A 20,751-nucleotide genomic window follows, 5' to 3' on the forward strand; every position below is an offset into this window, starting at 1 on the left:
CTTATGATCTAGTCAAACACTAGTGATCCAGTGAAGTAATACTAACTTATGATCTAGTCAAACACTAGTGATCCAGTGAAGTAATACTAACTTATGTTCTAGTCAAACACTAGTGATCCAGTGAAGTAATGCTAACTTATGATCTAGTCAAACACTAGTGATCCAGTGAAGTAATACTAACTTGTGATCTAGTCAAACACTAGTGATCCAGTGAAGTAATACTAACTTATGTTCTAGTCAAACACTAGTGATCCAGTGAAGTAATGCTAACTTATGATCTAGTCAAACACTAGTGATCCAGTGAAGTAATACTAACTTATGATCTAGTCAAACACTAGTGATCCAGTGAAGTAATGCTAACTTATGATCTAGTCAAACACTAGTGATCCAGTGAAGTAATACTAACTTATGTTCTAGTCAAACACTAGTGATCCAGTGAAGTAATGCTAACTTATGATCTAGTCAAACACTAGTGATCCAGTGAAGTAATACTAACTTATGTTCTAGTCAAACACTAGTGATCCAGTGAAGTAATGCTAACTTATGATCTAGTCAAACACTAGTGATCCAGTCACTCGTCTCTTTCAACCTCCTTTGTTAAAGCAACATATTGTAAGAACTTTTCATCTCGTCTCAGTTGTTTTCTTATAAGATCGTGAACTTCCAAACAAACCTGTCCGTCTTCACCGTATGCTAACGAGCTAAGTTGTTAGCATCATTTATAAAGTGTTATAAACAAGTGTAAACCTGTCCCTCTTCAGCGTATGCTAACGAGCTAAGTTGTTAGCGTCATTTATAAAGTGTTATAAACAAGTGTAAACCTGTCCGTCTTCAGCGTATGCTAACGAGCTAAGTTGTTAGCGTCATTTATAAAGTGTTATAAACAAGTGTAAACCTGTCAGTCTTCACCGTATGCTAACGAGCTAAGTTGTTAGCGTCATTTATAAAGTGTTATGTGTCCGTCTTCACCGTATGCTAACGAACTAAGTTGTTAGCGTCATTTATAAAGTGTTATGTGTGCGTCTTCACCGTATGCTAACGAGCTAAGTTGTTAGCGTCATTTATAAATTGTTATGTGTGCGTGTACAAGGATTTATTATTGATTTGGTGATATCGCGACACGCCGGCAGCTCCTCTCTGATGTAAGTAAGTACGTAATTTGTATTTATATAGAGCTTTTCCAGACCAGGGTCACAAAGAATTGCTTAAAAAATCAAAACAATACTCAATAAAATATATACTTTGAAGGTCAAGATAAGTAAAAGTAAGTAAAGTTCCAGTTCCAGAAAAAACATCGCATTAATATCGATATTGCAATTTAATACACCAATATCGAATATCGCACTTATTTCCGATATTGTGCAGCACTAATTGAAACCATGAAACCAATAACTAATGAATCTAATGACCGTAGTTGTGTGTTTTTACTACTTTGTTGTGGTTTGATAACAGTTGCTCCAAGAGACGCTAACAGGCTAAAGTGCTAAATAATATAAAGTTGACTGAAAAGTTCCATCAAGGTTACAGTTGTGCAAGAAAAATGTGTGCGTGTGTGTGTGTGTGTGTGTGTGTGTGTGTGTGTGTGTGTGTGTGTGTGTGTGTGTGTGTGTGTGTGTGTGTGTGTGTGTGTGTGTGTGTGTGTGTGTGTGTGCGTTCTTCGGTAGTGACATGGTGACAACATCGACGTTGCCGTGGTTACTAATCCTATTTGGTGAGGATTGGATCCATTATTCAGCGTCTTCGTCTCGTCGTCGAACGCTCTTTTATCATCCGGTGTCAGGGACAGAAGAGGAAGCAAAACAGAAACAGTGTGTTTTCTTTCCAGTTGTTCTCGCACTACTTAACTCCGTTTAATCCAATTTGAACCAAATAAAGCCTCTTTTATTTATGCTGCAGAGACGAGAGCGAAAAAAGAAGGTCAAACTTTATTGACGCGACAGACAAAGACAGTGATCGTCACATGAGTGCGAGGATCTTATTCATGGCAACACACTCAACTCAACTTAACTCAACTTTATTTATAAAGCGATTTAAAAACAACAACAGTCATTACAAAGTGCTGTACAGTGACATAAAAGAAAGCATAGTTAAAACACACACATACGATCGTAGGCATCAGTCGTCACATGTTAAACATGAACTGCAGGATAATACTTGATGGGAAACACACAACAACAAGTCAATGGTTTGTACACAACGATGTGTGTGTGAGAGAATCATCAGGGGTTTCTAACATATTTCTAAAATACTACGTTGTGCCACATATTTGTTGACGTTGAAGTGAACTCAATTCTCTTTCCTGTCTAATGAGCTCTGCATTCGTTTGATCCAAGAGTAACATTTAGAATTAAAACAGTCAATTTATTAAAAGTAAAGAATGATTACAAAGGTAGTTCTTACAAGACCTTAAATACAACAGTTAACAAAGAATGCAAATTATTCAGAAATACCAGAAGTTCGAGCGCTCGGTCCAGTTTCTTTCAAATCCTGGTTCAAAACCAGATCCTTCCAGAGATTGGCTGAAAACCTTAGCATGTTCTGTGTTATAAAGACCTCCAGACCCTCAAGAACACTGAAGTAAGTTCAGTAAACATTTACAACCTCGGGGTACAGAATGATTTTGCAAATTCTGACTCCATTATGAACAAAAAGATGTTGTATTCATGTCATTACCTGAACATTTGACCTAAACAACGAATCTTCACATTTCCTTCACACATGTTATCTCGAGTCAGGTCTGTAGGCCATAACTTCTGGATCATGGAGGTCCACATGACTGTGTCCTCCTTACAACACAATATATCTTTCACAGTTTTGGAATTTATTGTAACCATGAGGCCTCTGTCAATGGTATGAAAACGTATACAAAGGTTCACACAAAGTTGTGTATTCATGATCAGTAGGGGGCGCCCTCTGTTCGCTTAAATGAAACAAAAAAGTTTTACCTTACCTTAAATGTGATGTTTCAGTTTAAAAAAAGACTGAGAAGTTTGTAGATCTTCTACTAAACATGTTCGGAAACTGAAGTCCAGAAGATGGTGCAGCACAAAAATATTCACATGTATGAATCTGTGTGTGACACCAATTTAGACATTTTTCCTTCGTTCATCCCGATCAATTAATAGCAGACTTGTTGTCCTTTCCACCGCCTCATTTACATATTTGAATAATATTTTGTGACTAATTGAATATCCACTCGTGTAACTACAACTACTGCGTGTTAATTTTTGATCAATATTGATGGTTAATTTAATACAGATCTTGCAGGAACTACAAACTTTTTACCGCTCTTTTCAGTGTTGATCCATATGGACTTTGACGTAAAAGTTGGCTCAGAACTTGTTTTGTGCATAAAACCCCTCAGTACATGAGGCCCCCTGAGAGCGCAGACCTCTGCCAAGCAGCTCACTCAGTTTTACTCTTGCCGTCATTATTTTGTCGCCAGATATTTTTTAGCATTTTAAACACACACTTGGTAGTGTTGATCTTAATGGGACAGCAGGTGGCAGTAGTGACCCGCAGTAGCAGTGGTGAACAAACTGAGCTCCCGCTGTTATTCTTCAGAAAATTGTTGGATCCAGACGGTAATTTCAAAAAACGCTTTCCTAAATAATGTATTTGTTCTGGAGGTATTTTCTACCCGATGATCAATATTGACTTGCTTTGTTCAATAATCCCTCTTCCAGGGAGTATCCTCTCATCCTCTGCTTGTGTTTCCCAGGAAGGAAAGTGGAGGAGAATGACTGGTAAAATCCAGACCAGCAACGTGACCAACAAGAATGACCCCCGCTCCCTCAACTCCAGAGTCTTCATCGGCAACCTCAACACGGCCATCGTCAAGAAGACGGACATCGAGGTCCTGTTCGCCAAGTACGGCAAGATCGTGGGCTGCTCCGTCCACAAGGGCTACGCCTTCGTCCAGTACGTGAGCGAGAGGAACGCCCGGGCGGCGGTGGCCGGAGAGAACGCCCGGGTCATCGCCGGACAGCCGCTCGGTGAGTCCGTGCTCATCTGTAAATCCAACATGGTAGCAGGAGGATAAATCTCTCTGGAAGTGTTTCGCTAAAGTTGGAGCAGAGCTTCCCGTCTCGTGAGCCGCCGACGCTCAGAGCGATTCTCTGATTACCGAGCATCACGCCTCCCTCGGCGTCTGATATTCTGTTTGTGGTCCTGCTGTTCTCGGCAGAAATAATACCCGCAGCCTCCTGATCCAGCTGCCGGTGTAAGAACAGTTTGATTCGCAACGTTCACCTTGAGAAGAGAAACTTTAGGTGGAAAGTGTCAGAAGGTGTCAGAAGGTGTCAGAAGGTGTCAGAAGGTGTCGGGTGGAAGCAGAAGCTGCGCTGGTTATCGATTTGCTGCTCTTTGTTTTAGTCGACGCTTGTTTTCTTCCACTTATGAGTTTCTATTTGCTGCAACAAAACAACGCTGGGATGAATTTTTACTGATTTCAGCAAAACAGTTGCATTTGATGTTGTTTTTTGTGCTTCATGTTTTATTGCCTTAAGAAGTCATTTTCCCAAATTGCTCCGCACTGTGGTAAACACGGTCCTCACGCCTGGTTTATGGGACTTCAGGTCATGTTTATCTTTTCAGTTATTGCTCTGAGAGCAGAGACGGTGAAACATATCCTGGGCGGACCGTCGCTACATTCATCCTCCTCTGAAAGAAACGGTGGCAAATAGTCGTCGGAACCGACTCACAATAATAACTGTCATCATACAGAATAAAGCAAATTATTTAAATCACAAAAGTATTTACGACTCGTCGTCTGCACCACAGATACTTCCCACACAAACAATCACACACAAATGAATTGTTGCTCTTCAGCCGTCGAGTGATGAGTGTCGTCGCATCGAATCCTGCTCCAGGTTACGTTTGCAACGAAGTGCTGGAGCTAAAGAAACACATGACGACTTTAAACACAAACAGGAGGTCATAAACAGAACATGAATATAGTTCGTCAGTGAGTTCTACAAACACCGACTCAACATCACTCTTCGTGATTATTAAGAAAGAAAGAATAAAAGAAAATAAGAAGCACAGCCAGGTGGGCGGGAGGTGAACACACCAGCGCCCTCTGTGGGTCACTCTGGATTTACAACGTGTGATTCTAAAATACATGTTTGTGGACAACCTGGCGTTTGAACATAGGTTAGGTTAGGTTAGTTAGGTTAGGTTAGGTTAGGTTAGGTTAGGTTAGGTTAGGTTAGGTTAGGTTAGGTTAGTTAGGTTAGGTTAGGTTAGTTAGGGTAGGTTAGGTTAGGTTAGGTTAGGTTAGGTTAGGTTAGGTTAGGTTAGGTTAGGTTAGGTTAGTTAGGTTAGGTTAGGTTAGGTTAGGTTAGGTTAGTTAGGTTAGGTTAGGTTAGGTTAGGTTAAGTTAGGTTAGTTAGGTTAGGTTAGGTTAGGTTAGGTTAGGTTAGGTTAGGTTAGGTTAGTTAGGTTAGGTTAGGTTACATTAGGTTAGGTTAGGTTAGGTTAGGTTAGGTTAGGTTAGGTTAGGTTAGGTTAGGTTACATTAGGTTAGGTTAGGTTAGGTTAGGTTAGGTTAGGTTAGGTTAGGTTAGGTTAGGTTAGGTTAGGTTAGTTAGGTTAGGTTAGGTTACATTAGGTTAGGTTAGGTTAGGTTAGGTTAGGTTAGGTTAGGTTAGGTTAGGTTAGGTTAGTTAGGTTAGGTTAGGTTAGGTTAGGTTAGGTTAGGTTAGGTTAGGTTAGGTTAGGTTAGGTTAGGTTAGGTTAGTTAGGTTAGGTTAGGTTAGGTTACATTAGGTTAGGTTAGGTTAGGTTAGGTTAGGTTAGGTTAGGTTAGGTTAGATTAGGTTAGGTTACATTAGGTTAGGTTAGGTTAGGTTAGGTTACATTAGGTTAGGTTAGGTTAGGTTAGGTTAGGTTAGGTTAGGTTAGGTTAGGTTACATTAGGTTAGGTTAGGTTAGGTTAGGTTAGGTCAGGTTAGGTTAGGTTAGGTTAGGTTAGGTTTGGTTAGGTTAGGTTACATTAGGTTAGGTTAGGTTAGGTTAGGTTACATTAGGTTAGGTTAGGTTAGGTTAGGTTAGGTTAGGTTAGGTTAGGTTAGGTTAGATTAGGTTACATTAGGTTAGGTTAGGTTAGGTTAGGTTAGGTTAGGTTAGGTTAGGTTACATTAGGTTAGGTTAGGTTAGGTTAGGTTAGGTTAGGTTAGGTTAGGTTAGGTTAGGTTAGGTTAGGTTAGGTTAGGTTACGTTAGGTTAGGTTATGTTAGGTTAGGTAGAACTTTATTGATCCTCAGGAGGTCTCCTTCGGAAATTGTTTTTTTCCCATTAGCCACAGAAAACACAGCAATTATTCATAAAAAAATAATCAAAATAAAATAAGAACAAGAACAAAGAGAAATAAAGAGAAAGAACAATATGATTGAAAAACAACAAATACAAAGGATACAAAGACTAACATAGAACAGAACATCCAGATACTTTTACTCCACTCCTGCCCCCGAACTCAGAATTATACAATTTAATAGCCCGAGGGATGAATGAGTCCTTGAGTTTATCCAATTTAGTATCTATTAATTTAATAGATATAATTAATTTAATTTCATAGCATCTATCAATTTAAACATCCAGTTTAGTTTAGACTTCTTCCTGATCTTCTTCTTCTTCTTAACCGTCTCCAAGTGTCGCATCCTGTCAGTGAAGGCTTGAAAACGACAAACAACCTCCGCCATGTTTTTTTAATGTCGATGCAGTATTTACGGACTCTGGGACTTTCCTGTCGTACCTCATCGTTCAGCGACTTTGTAATGATAGTTTAGATGTTCTTTTGAGTTCCTGTACTTCATGATAATAACTGTAACTATATACTGTAATGGGCGCACAGTGGCGCGGCGGTTCTATCGCCTCACAGTGTGAAGGTTGCAGGTTCGCTTCCAGGTCCACATAGTGTAGAGACAGACTGACAGACTGGCATCCTGTCCAGGGTGTCCCCCGTCTCTAGATAGACTCCAGCCCCCCCACTTCTCCCGTAAGGGATAAAGTGGCGAAGAAAATGGATCAAATAAAGGCACTTGGTGACGAGAGTAAGGCTCAGCTGTGGTGTTTGGATTAAACACACAATTTAAAATAAGACTGAACTGAATTTATTTCTGTTGTCGTTAAGTCGTTAACACCGATACCTTTTTTCTGTGTTTGTCAGTATTAGTGTCTTCAAAACACTTAATATTTCCATGTGTTTGGTAAATAAATGTGAAAACTATGAAGTTGAATTTAGTGCAGTTCTGTCATTCCTGTGCGAACTACGCTGGTATTAATAAAAGACGGCGTATGTTTTCTTTCTGAGTTACCTCAGGTTCATCATCTGTCGGGATCTTTCACCATCTGGTTTGAAGCCGCAGACATCAGAACCTCAAAGTCTGAGTCCATGGTCCCCTGCAACAAAAACACCAGTAAAATTATCAAAACACGGAGTCACTTCCGTCGCTCCAACACGACGTCACGTCCGTCCCGGGTCTTATACTTCGCTTTGTGGAGAAAGATGAACAATCCAGAGTGTATAACGGGTTGTTTATTCGCCGCTTCAAGTTAAACAAAATACAAGCTTTACGATCGTGACCGGACACACTTTCTCCCGGCGACTGTACAGTCAATGGTTCCGGTAGTTGTAGAAACATCGCTATATTTAAGGCAAATTTCCCGTCGGGGAGGTCACCTCTTTCCGGCCAAATGGTCCTTTCAAGTTCCCTGTGTCCCGATCCCCCGTAGAGAGACATCCTGATTTGTTTTGTTGTAATCTAGTCATTCAACTGTTCTCGGGTGGAGGTTTCCGTCTTTTAGCCCCCCTTTGCTTCGTTCTTTGATCTACGATTTAAGGTGTGATTTGCAGATAAAGAGATGTTTTAAATAACTGGTGTCGTATCTAATTCTGATCCGAGCTTGTCTCGAACCAGTGAATCAGTCTGAGTGGAATGTTGATTGTGAATGTGGAGTCAAACGTTTAAACTCTTAGATCAAGCGAGTAATTTATACTTTATATTTTTAATTACCTTTTAGCATTCATTAAAGTATGGCGCAAAATGAATAGTGTATATTTATATCTAACACCAGTTGGATGTCCAGGATCTTTATTGAACTACAATGGAAGCAACAATAATCACGACTTCATAGCATCAGGAGGTAATTATTTCTGACTCACTGTTGATGCTGTAAACAAGGTTTTTATATATTCATGTCAAATTAAAAGGATGAGCTCTCGCGGCTCGGAGCTGAATCCTGAGACGACGGCTCGGGAGCCGCTCACTTAATTGACAATTACAGACGCTCTCGGTCTCATCCTCGCAGACTGATGCTTTCTTTATTAGCGCGCCGGCCGCATAATCACTCAGCGCTGACGGATGACCTCCGCCGAGGGTCCCTCCTACTTTCCAAAACATTTCATTAAAGTGTTATCATCCCGAGTAGATGGTGATCCGCAGACCGCGATGATAAGGCGGCGAGAGACGACGCGGAGGAAGCGACTCGGAGCTTCGCTCATCACACTTGTGGGTGGAAGTGTTTTCATTAAGAGTATTTGTATTCAGACTCTTCGCCGCTTAATTCTCTTATCTTTGACCGGCGGGTTGCGGGGTTACAAGTATTGGCAGACGCTCCTTCCTGTTGGTCGGCCTCGTGGTCCACGTTCCGTTGGTGTCGGTCGTGACCCGGTAGAGCTTTTGAAATGATTTGTGGTTTCAGATGCGTCCAGTATCGGAGGAACATCTTGTCGAAAACATAGTATTATTAGTGAGAACGACAGGTTTGGTGAATTGAAAACAGAGAAAAGGAAAGTAAAAGGTCATGATTTTTGTTTTGCTGTTGGTCAAGTCTTTTTGAGCCTCTTTGGGTTGAAAACATTCGGTCAGTCGAAGAGTTCAAAGGTCAATGTTCTTGCCGTTGAATAGAGAGAAGTTCAAACATCAAGAGGTTTTCATGAGGGTGAACGAAAAAGAAGATTCTTCTTCTCCTCTTAAGAACATTTATTTCACAAACCATTTGGTGGTTAATGGACGACAGCTGAAATTCCAACGTGATCATGAACCTGGACGTCCTGATCCTGTTCGTTGAGCTTCCCATGGCTGCGTCCGATCCAAGTCGCTCGTGCCTAGAAGGTCCTTAAGGGTCTGACCTACTGAAGAGCTCTGACACCACATCGTGACCACTTAAGTGTTGTCTGCAGGCCAAACTCCACTCGTGATGTGTTGTCCTACGCTCTTCAGACAATCATCTCTTGAAGACCCTGCTCTTCATGGATCACCTTCCATCCTAGTACTTATCAGTACCTCCTTATCTTCCTCGACACTTGCTACCCCTCGGCTCTTGATTTGTAATGATATAGTTTAAGTCGCTGTGGAGAAAGGTCTTGAGTGGACTTAACGAAGATATCTGCTCACGAACGAGGCTATGAGGTCAACAGTCTATGGGGAAAATATGTTAGCAGATATAATTTGCAGTTTTTTTTTTTCTGGAGAAGTTAAGATCTTTATGATCCTCTATTATTATAATAGATTCTCATTTAGTGACTCCTGCTCTCAGGTTCTTGTAATTACCGTATTTTCTGGACTATAAGTGGCAGTTTCTTTCATAGTTTGTCCGGGGGTGAGATTATACTCTGGAGCGACTTATGTGTGAAATTATGAACACATTATTATATCATTTCACATGTTATTGTCACACTAAACCACCAGAGGGCGCTCTAGGCCTGTGTTGATCATTTCCACGTAGAAGAGGAAGCATCTTCTACCTCCGGAGTTAGTTAGTTGTTTAAAAGTGACACGAGGATGAAGAGTTATTTGGAGTTACACGGATGGTTTGGTAAACTAGTTAGTTATTGATGCTATAGTTCTCTGAATAACTCTTCATATGTTATGTTAACATACCAGGTTCTCACTTCATGTAACGTAACATTATTCTGTTGTTGCCTCTAGTTTTATTTTAACTTGTCTTTCAAGATCACATGTCTGTTCTTGGATTTTATCAAATCAATTTCCCCCAAAAATTGCGATTGCATTTTATGTCTGGAGATACTTATAGTCCGGAGCATACGGTAGTTTGGTTCTGATTCATCATTGTCTGCGAGCTCTGCCCCTCAAACTCTGATCTGATCTGATCTAATCGCTGTAAAGTAAAAAAGTATTAAATGATTGAATATTAAAAAATAAACCTTTAATAAAAAAAGTATTAAATGATTGAATATTAAAAATGAAACAGGACACTGGCCACCACAGACTGGTAGAACATGCAGAGGAGCTTCTTGCAGATGTTAAATGATCGAAGCCTCCTCAGAAAGTACAGTCTACTCTGAACCTTCTTATACACATGGTCTGTGTTGCAGGACCAGTCCAGTTTACTGTCCATCCACACACCGAGGTACTTATAGTTGTCCACTATCTCCACCTCGTCGCCTCTGATGGACACTGGACGTGGCTTTGTCCTGGACCTCCCGAAATCCAAGACCAGCTCCTTGGTTTTTGAGGTGTTCAGCTGCAAGTGGTTCCTCTCACTCCAGTCCACAAAGTCACGTATCAGACTCCTGTACTCGTCTTCGCTGTTGTCCCTGATGCATCCAACAATGGCAGTGTCGTCAGCATACTTCTGGACGAGACTCAGCTCTGAGTTGTAGCAGAAGTCTGAAGTGTAGATGGTGAAGAGGAGAGGGGCCAGTACTGTCCCCTGAGGTGCTCCTGTACTGCACACCATAGTGTCAGACTTGATGTCCTTCAGCCTGACATACTGTGGTCGATCAGTAAGGTAGTCCGTAATCCAGGAGACCAGACCAGGGTCCACATGCATCTTAGTCAGTTTGTCCTGCAGCAGAGTGGGTTGGATAGTGTTGAAGGCACTAGAAAAGTCCAGGAACAGGATTCTCACTGAACCGCTTCCTTTATCCAAGTGGGAGTAGGTCCGATGCAGGAGGTGAAGGATGGCATCTTCCACACCAACTGCTGGCTGGTAGGCAAACTGCAGGGGGTCTTGCGCGTGCTGGACTTGTGGCGTGAGATGTTTGAGGACCAGCCGCTCCAGTGTCTTCATCAGCTGCGAAGTCAGTGCCACCGGTCTGTAATCGTTCAGCACACTCGGTCGGATCTTTTGTCTTTGTTGTTTGTTTTTTTTTTTTTTTTTTTTTTTTTTTTTTTTTTTTTTTTTTTTTTTTTTTTTTTTTTTTTTTTTTTTTTTTTTTTTCCTTGACCTATGTTCTTTGTCTTTGTCTTTAGACTTAGATTGTGTCATCTTGTTCTTCCTCTTTATGTTCTTCTTACTTTATTTTTTATGTATTATTTTTTTATTGTTTATGAAAAATTGCTGGCTATTGGTAAAAAACAATTTCCCAAAGGAGACCTCCTGAGGGATCAATAAAGTTTTACCTTACCTTACCTTACCTTAAAGTGGTCGACAAGATCATTCTGGCAGGGAACCAGTTATAAAAGTAAAGTGTATCAGGTTAATTTCCCCCCCAAAAAATTAAACAGTCTTGGCAGACGTTGAATTGCACTCGACACAGAATAAAACATTACGTCACTTTCACGTCAAGAGATTTGAGCTTTAATTGTTAATTAAGTAACAGTTAATTTTCCTCACGATTGTTCACCACGTGCGGTTCTGCTTCGGTGTTTGGTCTCTGGTAGGAGTTGAAAAACTCTTTAAAATGTTTTTTTTGATATCATGTTTATTGTAAGTAATTTTTATTAATATAGTGCTTTTCCAGACCAGGGTCACAACGCGCTTAAACAATCAAAACAATATTCAATAAAGTATAAACTTTAAAGGTCAAGATAAAACTGAGAACACAACAGGAGTTCCAGAACATCAAGGAAAAGCCTGAACAAATAAAAACGTCTTGAGATGTTTCTTGAAGGAGTCAGTAGATCATCAAACACAGATGTTTCTTGAAGGAGTCAGTAGATCATCAAACACAGATGTTTCTTGAAGGAGTCAGTAGATCATCAAACACAGATGTTTCTTGAAGGAGTCAGTAGATCATCAAACACACATGTTTCTTGAAGGAGTCAGTAGATCATCAAACACAGATGTTTCTTGAAGGAGTCAGTAGATCATCAAACACTGATGTTTCTTGAAGGAGTCAGTAGATCATCAAACACAGATGTTTCTTGAAGGAGTCAGTAGATCATCAAACACAGATGTTTCTTGAAGGAGTCAGTAGATCATCAAACACAGATGTTTCTAGAAGGAGTCAGTAGATCATCAAACACAGATGTTTCTTGAAGGAGTCAGTAGATCATCAAACACAGATGTTTCTTGAAGGAGTCAGTAGATCATCAAACACTGATGTTTCTTGAAGGAGTCAGTAGATCATCAAACACAGATGTTTCTTGAAGGAGTCAGTAGATCATCAAACACAGATGTTTCTTGAAGGAGTCAGTAGATCATCAAACACAGATGTTTCTTGAAGGAGTCAGTAGATCATCAAACACAGATGTTTCTAGAAGGAGTCAGTAGATCATCAAACACAGATGTTTCTTGAAGGAGTCAGTAGATCATCAAACACAGATGTTTCTTGAAGGAGTCAGTAGATCATCAAACACAGATGTTTCTTGAAGGAGTCAGTAGATCATCAAACACAGATGTTTCTTGAAGGAGTCAGTAGATCATCAAACACAGATGTTTCTTGAAGGAGTCAGTAGATCATCAAACACAGATGTTTCTTGAAGGAGTCAGTAGATCATCAAACACAGATGTTTCTTGAAGGAGTCAGTAGATCATCAAACACAGATGTTTCTTGAAGGAGTCAGTAGATCATCAAACACAGATGTTTCTTGAAGGAGTCAGTAGATCATCAAACACACATGTTTCTTGAAGGAGTCAGTAGATCATCAAACACACATGTTTCTTGAAGGAGTCAGTAGATCATCAAACACAGATGTTTCTTGAAGGAGTCAGTAGATCATCAAACACAGATGTTTCTTGAAGGAGTCAGTAGATCCATCAGGCGCAAAGAGAGAGAAGATCGTTCCAAAATGTAGGATTATTATTATTATTATTATTATTATTATTATTATTGTGAAAATCTTAACTCATCTGATGTAATATTGACAATTCTTCTCCCAAGAAGCGTTTCTTTATTCCATTCATCATTTAATTTTAATTGAAGTATCACAGATTCTTCTTCTGCTCATCTTAATGCTGAACACATGGAATACAGTGAAGACCTGCTTTCATGTGGTCGTGCGGTCGACACACAAGCGGTTCTGGAGCTGAAGCACACGAGGAGGAACTTGTTGTTGGAGGCCAGCGGTGGCTTGGAAAGGCCTCGGGCATCAGTCGCCGGGAAAAGGAGGTCAGTGGAATAATCGCATCACACTGCGGTCGCGGCGGCCATCTTCCCCCCGCTGCTCGCTGGTGATGACTAATCTGCTCGCCCGGTGATACGGTGTCAGAGGTGGCCGGCTGCCGCCTGCCGCCGCCGCCACACGGGATGAGGATGTCGTGGACGTGTGCGAGCAGGCGTGAGCGAGAGATGATTCACGACACATGGAGGAATTCTATAAAAACACGGACCACATCCACGCGTTTCTCTCTCGGCGCTTCACGAAATGGCGAGCGTTGAGACGTCCAAACCAATCACGGCTCATTCAGAAGGATTGAAAGGAGTAAAGACGTGTTCGTGTTCAAAGACACGTCGCCCGTGATCTCATCGACCGGAATTAGCTTTAATGCTCGGCTGAGTGGATGTTTCATTTTCCATGTGAAGTAAATTATAGATAAACGCAGGAGCCGACGCTCTTTAGAGTTCATTACGTTTTTTATTCCGTGTCAGTTTCCATGGAGACGAAAACACTCAACAAACACAGCTGATATCATTGAAATAAGTGCCTTTTAGAGGTTCTCCAAAGAAAACCTCTTTTTTCAAGCCGGCTCGCGAGCGGAACTCGTCGGTCGTCGCGTTTCTGTCGCCGGCTTCACGGCCGTCGGCGCTCGTTCATCGATTCTCCGGAGGAAAGAAGCGACGAGATGATCACGAGCAAAATGATCCTCAACCAACACTTTTGATGGAACTCTTGCTTTTCGTGATGAAAAAATCCAGAAATATTGCAAAATATGCATATATACTGTATATACATATATATATATATGGTTTGGCCATAAAGGAAAGTGCACTGACCAGGAATCGATTAAAAAATAAAACAAAAGTGTTTAAAAATCACTTTAAAAATGTTTTTTTCAACCTGACAAATATTTCAGATCTACAGCTGAGTCACATGAAAGTTGATTTATTTGATTGACACGATTGTGATTGAGATTGATTGTGATTCTATACATATATAGTTTCATTATTTAATTTTCTGGCGGTAAAACACGTGCAAAGTTGGTGACAAATCCTTCAAAACCTCCGTGGATCCAGATGGAACTCTAAGAAGGCATTCAAATTTGATCTGTGTTTTAACTGTTTGGAAACTTTCATAGAAATACATTCATTCAACACTTTTGCGCAAAATCGACATAATCAACATAATAACTAACAAAAACGACAAAAGTTAAAATTAATACAATATATGATAATATATTTTAAAAAAACGTTGAAATGAAAACTTCATTTGCTTTGATTTTATTGTCATAATTGTTACTGAAGAAGCAACCTTTAAATTAACCTACACTAACTAACTAACTAACTAACTAACTAACTAACTAACTAACTAACTAACTAAACTAACTTCAAAAACATTTCTGACGATAAAATCAAAGCAAATTCAGTTTCATTTCAATATCAGTCACTAATAAACAATCAACTACCAATTTAAATAGTAAAATCAAGAGAAAAAAAAAACATTCTGATTAAACTGATTCACAGAAAAAATCTTGGACGTTGAAAAAAATTATCGAGCTAAAGTATAGAATATAGTTGTTCATTTTCAACAAATAATATAATAATACTTACGGATATAGAGACTTATGTATTTATTACTATATATTTTCTGCTCTATGATCTATTGCTTTAGTCTAGAGATGTGTTGGTGAAGCTTCATGAAACAGTATCATGTTGTTCAGAGGTCAGTAGATGGAGCAATCACTTTAATAATGATGTAAATCAGAAGCACAAAATGGTGCAGAGACGCCATCTAGTGGACTCTGAAGATAATGACACTGTTTCATGAAGCTTCATCAACACATCACTACCATCTAGTGGACTCTGAAGATAATGACACTGTTTCATGAAGCTTCATCAACACATCACTACCATCTAGTGGACTCTGAAGATAATGACACTGTTTCTTGAAGCTTCATCAACACATCACTACCATCTAGTGGACTCTGAAGATAATGACACTGTTTCATGAAGCTTCATCAACACATCACTACCATCTAGTGGACTCTGAAGATAATGACACTGTTTCATGAAGCTTCATCAACACATCACTACCATCTAGTGGACTCTGAAGATAATGACACTGTTTCATGAAGCTTCATCAACACATCACTACCATCTAGTGGACTCTGAAGATAATGACACTGTTTCATGAAGCTTCATCAACACATCACTACCATCTAGTGGACTCTGAAGATAATGACACTGTTTCATGAAGCTTCATCAACACATCACTACCATCTAGTGGACTCTGAAGATAATGACACTGTTTCATGAAGCTTCATCAACACATCACTACCATCTAGTGGACTCTGAAGATAATGACACTGTTTCATGAAGCTTCATCAACACATCACTACCATCTAGTGGACTCTGAAGATAATGACACTGTTTCATGAAGCTTCATCAACACATCACTACCATCTAGTGGACTCTGAAGATAATGACACTGTTTCATGAAGCTTCATCAACTCATCACTACCATCTAGTGGACTCTGAAGATAATGACACTGTTTCATGAAGCTTCATCAACACATCACTACCATCTAGTGGACTCTGAAGATAATGACACTGTTTCATGAAGCTTCATCAACTCATCACTACCATCTAGTGGACTCTGAAGATAATGACACTGTTTCATGAAGCTTCATCAACTCATCACTACCATCTAGTGGACTCTGAAGATAATGACAGTGTTTCATGAAGCTTCATCAACACATCACTACATTTAATACTGTTGTATTAAAACCTTACATAATTTATAAACTGAGGGCGCCACCTACTGACCACAAAAAATATGACACCGTTTCCTGAAGCTTCAAGTAATTATTAACAGTTTAATTTATATATATATTTATTATATTTCATCATGTTTGGATGTGTGGCTTGTGTGAGTATTCTTAAGTACTAATACTGTGTATAAATACATATCCCGGCTGATAATACCTCCTGGTATCTCCCTCCATCACTCTTGTTCTCACATCCTTCTCCTGGTGTTCGTTGACTCGCCCCGAGCGACGCTGACGAGATGATCGCTGGCGTCCATGAAGCCGGAATGTCTCGACGCCGTTTCCTCGTCCGGCGAGCGCCGTCTCAGCACCGACTCTCCGGGGCTGCCATGGCGACGGCGGTGATGGATTCCTTCACGCCGCTCTGCTCCTCAGCGCTGCACTTGTTATTGTTTAAGTGCGTCTGCGACACCGCCGGCCCTCACGTCCCTGAAGGTCCTGAAGGTCCTGAAGGTTCTGAAGGTCCTGAAGGTCCTGAAGGTCCTGAAGGTCCTGAAGGTTCTGATGGTTCTGAAGGTTCTGAAGGTCCTGAAGGTCCTGAAGGTCCGGGTGCGTCGGCCCCGAGGTGACGCCAGCCGCTGACGGACAGGCGGTGATTGAATCCCGGATGGAAAAGGACAATAACACCTTTTTTTCTGTGAGTGGATGAAGAAACATGTCGTGACCCCCCGGCTCAGAGGGGGCGGCGACGGCTCAGGCAGCCAATCATCGTCGCCGCCCTGGTGGCGCCGCACCTCGGAAACTGGCCTCATTTTACGATGTTAATGAGCAACACGTCGGGTGATGTGTGATGGATGGACGGCGGAACATTCCAAATACTACAAAGCTTTACGGAGTAATACTACGGAACATTACAGAGGAATACTACGAAGCCCCATGGAGTAATACTACAGAACATTACAGAGGAATACTACGAAGCCTCCCAGAATAGTACTATAGAACATTCCACATACTATGAAGCCTCATGGAGTAATATTACGAAGCCTCCCAGTGAAATATTACGAAGCCTCTTGGAGTAATACTACAGAACATTCTAAAGTAATACTATGAAGCCTTGTGGAGTAATACTACAGAACATTCCAAAGTAATACTACAAAGCCTTGTGGAGTAATACTACAGAACATTCAAGATTAATACCACAAAGCCTTTTGGAGTAATACTACAGAAGATTCCAGATTAATACCACAAAGCCTTTTGGAGTAATACTACAGAACATTCCAGATTAATACCACAAAGTATTTTTGAGTAATACTACGGAACATTTCAAAGTAATTCTACGAAGCCTTGTGGAGTAATACTACGGAACATTCCAAAGTAATAATACGAAGACTTGTGGAGTATAACTACGGAAAATTCTAAATGAATACTATTAAGCCCCGTGGACCTTTGAAGCCTCCCGGTGGAATATTATAATACCTTGCGGTGAAATACTACTTAGCCTTGTGGTGTATCTTGGTAGTATCACTAACATTTTGACAGACTTTTAAGTGGTGCGTCTCACATAAAATCGTTTTGTGGTCATGAGTACTAACAGAAGTATACATAAGACGTACTTGTATTTATGAAGATTGAATTGAAGTATTTCCAGTGATGGAGAACAAGGTCTCACAGGATCTAAACGTCTAAACAAGTCCATGGATTGAGTCAAATAATGACTGAGTCTCACATGCACGAGTGAGTCTCTGTGTGATCAGGTGTGTTGGACTCATATTGTTGATCCTCACACTAGAGTTGTAGGACTCGTCCCTCACTGAACATGTGTAGGTATTTAACTGAACCAGTGAACTTGAGTCAACTGAGACTCTTCTCGTCTCAGGACCAATCCCTCGTAAAAACCAGTCAGTGAGTCCCACACGTCTGACTCGTGCACGTCTGTCGGTGGGACTCGTGCACGTCTGTCGGTGGGACTCGTGCACGTCTGTCGGTGGGACTCGTGCACGTCTATCGGTGGGACTCGTGCACGTCTGTCGGTGGGACTCGTGCACGTCTGTCGGTGGGACTCGTGCACGTCTGTCGGTGGGACTCGTGCACGTCTGTCGGTGGGACTCGTGCACGTCTGTCGGTGGGACTCGTGCACCTCTGTCGGTGGGACTCGTGCACGTCTGTCGGTGGGACTTGTGCACGTCTGTCGGTGGGACTCGTGCACGTCTGTCGGTGGGACTCGTGCACCTCTGTCAGTGGGACTCGTGCACGTCTGTCGGTGGGACTCGTGCACGGTTCTTAAGAAGTTCCTTTGTTCAGACTCAAGAAAGAATGTTCAAGGGTTAGTGTGTGTGTGTGTGAGTGTGTGTGTGTGTGTGTATGTGTGTGTGTGTGTGTGTGTGTGTGTGTGTGTGTGTGTGTGTGTGTCTGTGTGTCCGTGTGTTAGTGAGTGTGTGTGTGTGTGTGTGTGTGTGTGTGTGTGTGTGTGTGTGTGTGTGTGTGTGTGTGTGTGTGTGTGTGTGTGTGTGTGTGTGTGTGCGTGCGTGTTAGTGAGTGTGTGTGTGTGTGTCTGTGTGTGTGTCTGTGTGTTAGTGAGCGTGTGTGTGTGTGTGTCTGTGTGTGTGTGTGTTAGTGAGTGTGTGTGTGTGTCTGTGTGTTAGTGAGTGTGTGTGTGTGTGTGTGTCTGTGTGTTAGTGAGTGTGTGTGTGTGTGGGGGTGTGTGTGTCTGTGTGTGTGTCTGTGTGTTAGTGTGTGTGTGTGTGTGTGTGTGTGTGTAAGTAAGTAAGTAAGTAAGTAATATTTATTTATATAGTGCTTTTCGAGACCAGGGTCACAAAGCGCTTTAACAATCAAAACAATACTCAAAACAGTACATACTTCAAAGATCAAGATAATACTGAGAGCAACACAGGAGTTCGAGAAAATCAAGGAAAAGCCTGAACAAATAGAAACGTCTTAAGATGTTTCTTAAAGGAGTCAGTAGATCATCAAACACAGATGTTTCTTAAAGGAGTCAGTAGATCATCAAACACAGATGTTTCTTGAAGGAGTCAGTAGATCATCAAACACAGATGTTTCTTGAAGGAGTCAGTAGATCATCAAACACAGATGTTTCTTAAAGGAGTCAGTAGATCATCAAACACAGATGTTTCTTAAAGGAGTCAGTAGATCATCAAACACAGATGTTTCTTGAAGGAGTCAGTAGATCATCAAACACAGATGTTTCTTGAAGGAGTCAGTAGATCATCAAACACAGATGTTTCTTGAAGGAGTCAGTAGATCATCAAACACAGATGTTTCTTGAAGGAGTCAGTAGATCATCAAACACACATGTTTCTTGAAGGAGTCAGTAGATCATCAAACACAGATGTTTCTTGAAGGAGTCAGTAGATCATCAAACACACAGATGTTTCTTGAAGGAGTCAGTAGATCATCAAACACAGATGTTTCTTGAAGGAGTCAGTAGATCATCAAACACGGATGTTTCTTGAAGGAGTCAGTAGATCATCAAACACAGATGTTTCTTGAAGGAGTCAGTAGATCATCAAACACACATGTTTCTTGAAGGAGTCAGTAGATCATCAAACAGATGTTTCTTGAAGGAGTCAGTAGATCATCAAACACAGATGTTTCTTGAAGGAGTCAGTAGATCATCAAACACAGATGTTTCTTAAAGGAGTCAGTAGATCATCAAACACAGATGTTTCTGAAAGGAGTCAGTAGATCATCAAACACAGATGTTTCTTAAAGGAGTCAGTAGATCATCGAACACAGATGTTTCTTGAAGGAGTCAGTAGATCATCAAACACAGATGTTTCTTAAAGGAGTCAGTAGATCATCGAACACAGATGTTTCTTAAAGGAGTCAGTAGACTCCATCAAGCGCAAAGAGAGAGAAGATCGTTCCAAAGCTTAGGAGCAACAGCCTGAAAAGATTTCTCTCCTCTGGTCCTGAGCCGTGTGCGTGGAACCATAAGTAGATTCTGATCCACAGACCTCAGAGCCCGAGCTGGGGTGTAAGGCTGGATCAGATCAGTGATGGAAGGAGGAGTCTGACCATGAATAGATCTGAAAGTAAGAAGCAGAATTTTAAAGTTGATCCTGAAAGAAACTGGAAGCCAGTGAAGAGTTTGAAGGAGAAATGTGAGTTATTCTACTAGAGCGGGTCAGAATTCTGGCTGCAGAGTTTTGAATCAACTGCAGGCGAGACAAGATCCTTCTTGTTAAGACATGAAAACAAACTGTTACAATAGTCCAGACGAGAAGAAACAAACGCATGGATTATAAGATCCAGATCATGTTCCGACAACATTTTCCTAAGTTTAGAGATTTTTCTCAGTTGAAGGAAACAGTTTCTGGTCAGTTTTCTTCAGTGTTGAACAAGATACATGTCTTTATCAAATACAACACCCAGGTTTCTCAGGCTCAGTTTGACAGACTGACCTAAGTCACCCAAGTACTGACTCAACCCTGGAATCTTATCATCAACAATCACCAGAGTTTCAGTTTTGTCCAGATTTAGCTGTAAAGTGTTTTCACTCATTGTTTGATTTCTAGCAAACAATTGACTAAGTTCAGCCTTTGGGGCTCAGTTGGGTCAACAGAGCAGTAGAGCTGGATGTCATCAGCAAATTGTGATAAACATCTGGAAATCTCTGAATGATTTGACCGAGGGGAATCAAGTACAGCAAAAACAATAAAGGACCCAGAACAG

At 40.9% G+C, this 20,751-nt stretch overlaps 1 protein-coding gene across 3 annotated transcripts in view; it reads left to right on the top strand.

Moving 5' to 3' along the window:
* The window catches only part of ralylb (RALY RNA binding protein like b), a 197,881-nt gene that overhangs the window by 88,786 nt on the left and 88,344 nt on the right, over nucleotides 1–20,751 (top strand). For all 3 annotated transcript variants that reach the window (XM_087790265.1, XM_087790264.1, XM_087790267.1), the window contains exon 2: nucleotides 3,722–3,995. In XM_087790265.1, the coding sequence (XP_087646391.1) occupies nucleotides 3,740–3,995 (256 nt within the window). In that variant the 5' untranslated portion in view covers nucleotides 3,722–3,739. The remainder of the gene's footprint in view (nucleotides 1–3,721; nucleotides 3,996–20,751) is intronic.

The sequence above is a fragment of the Callionymus lyra genome, chromosome 4 (genome assembly GCF_982586985.1).
Source record: "Callionymus lyra chromosome 4, fCalLyr1.hap1.1, whole genome shotgun sequence".
Taxonomy (NCBI): domain Eukaryota; kingdom Metazoa; phylum Chordata; class Actinopteri; order Syngnathiformes; family Callionymidae; genus Callionymus; species Callionymus lyra.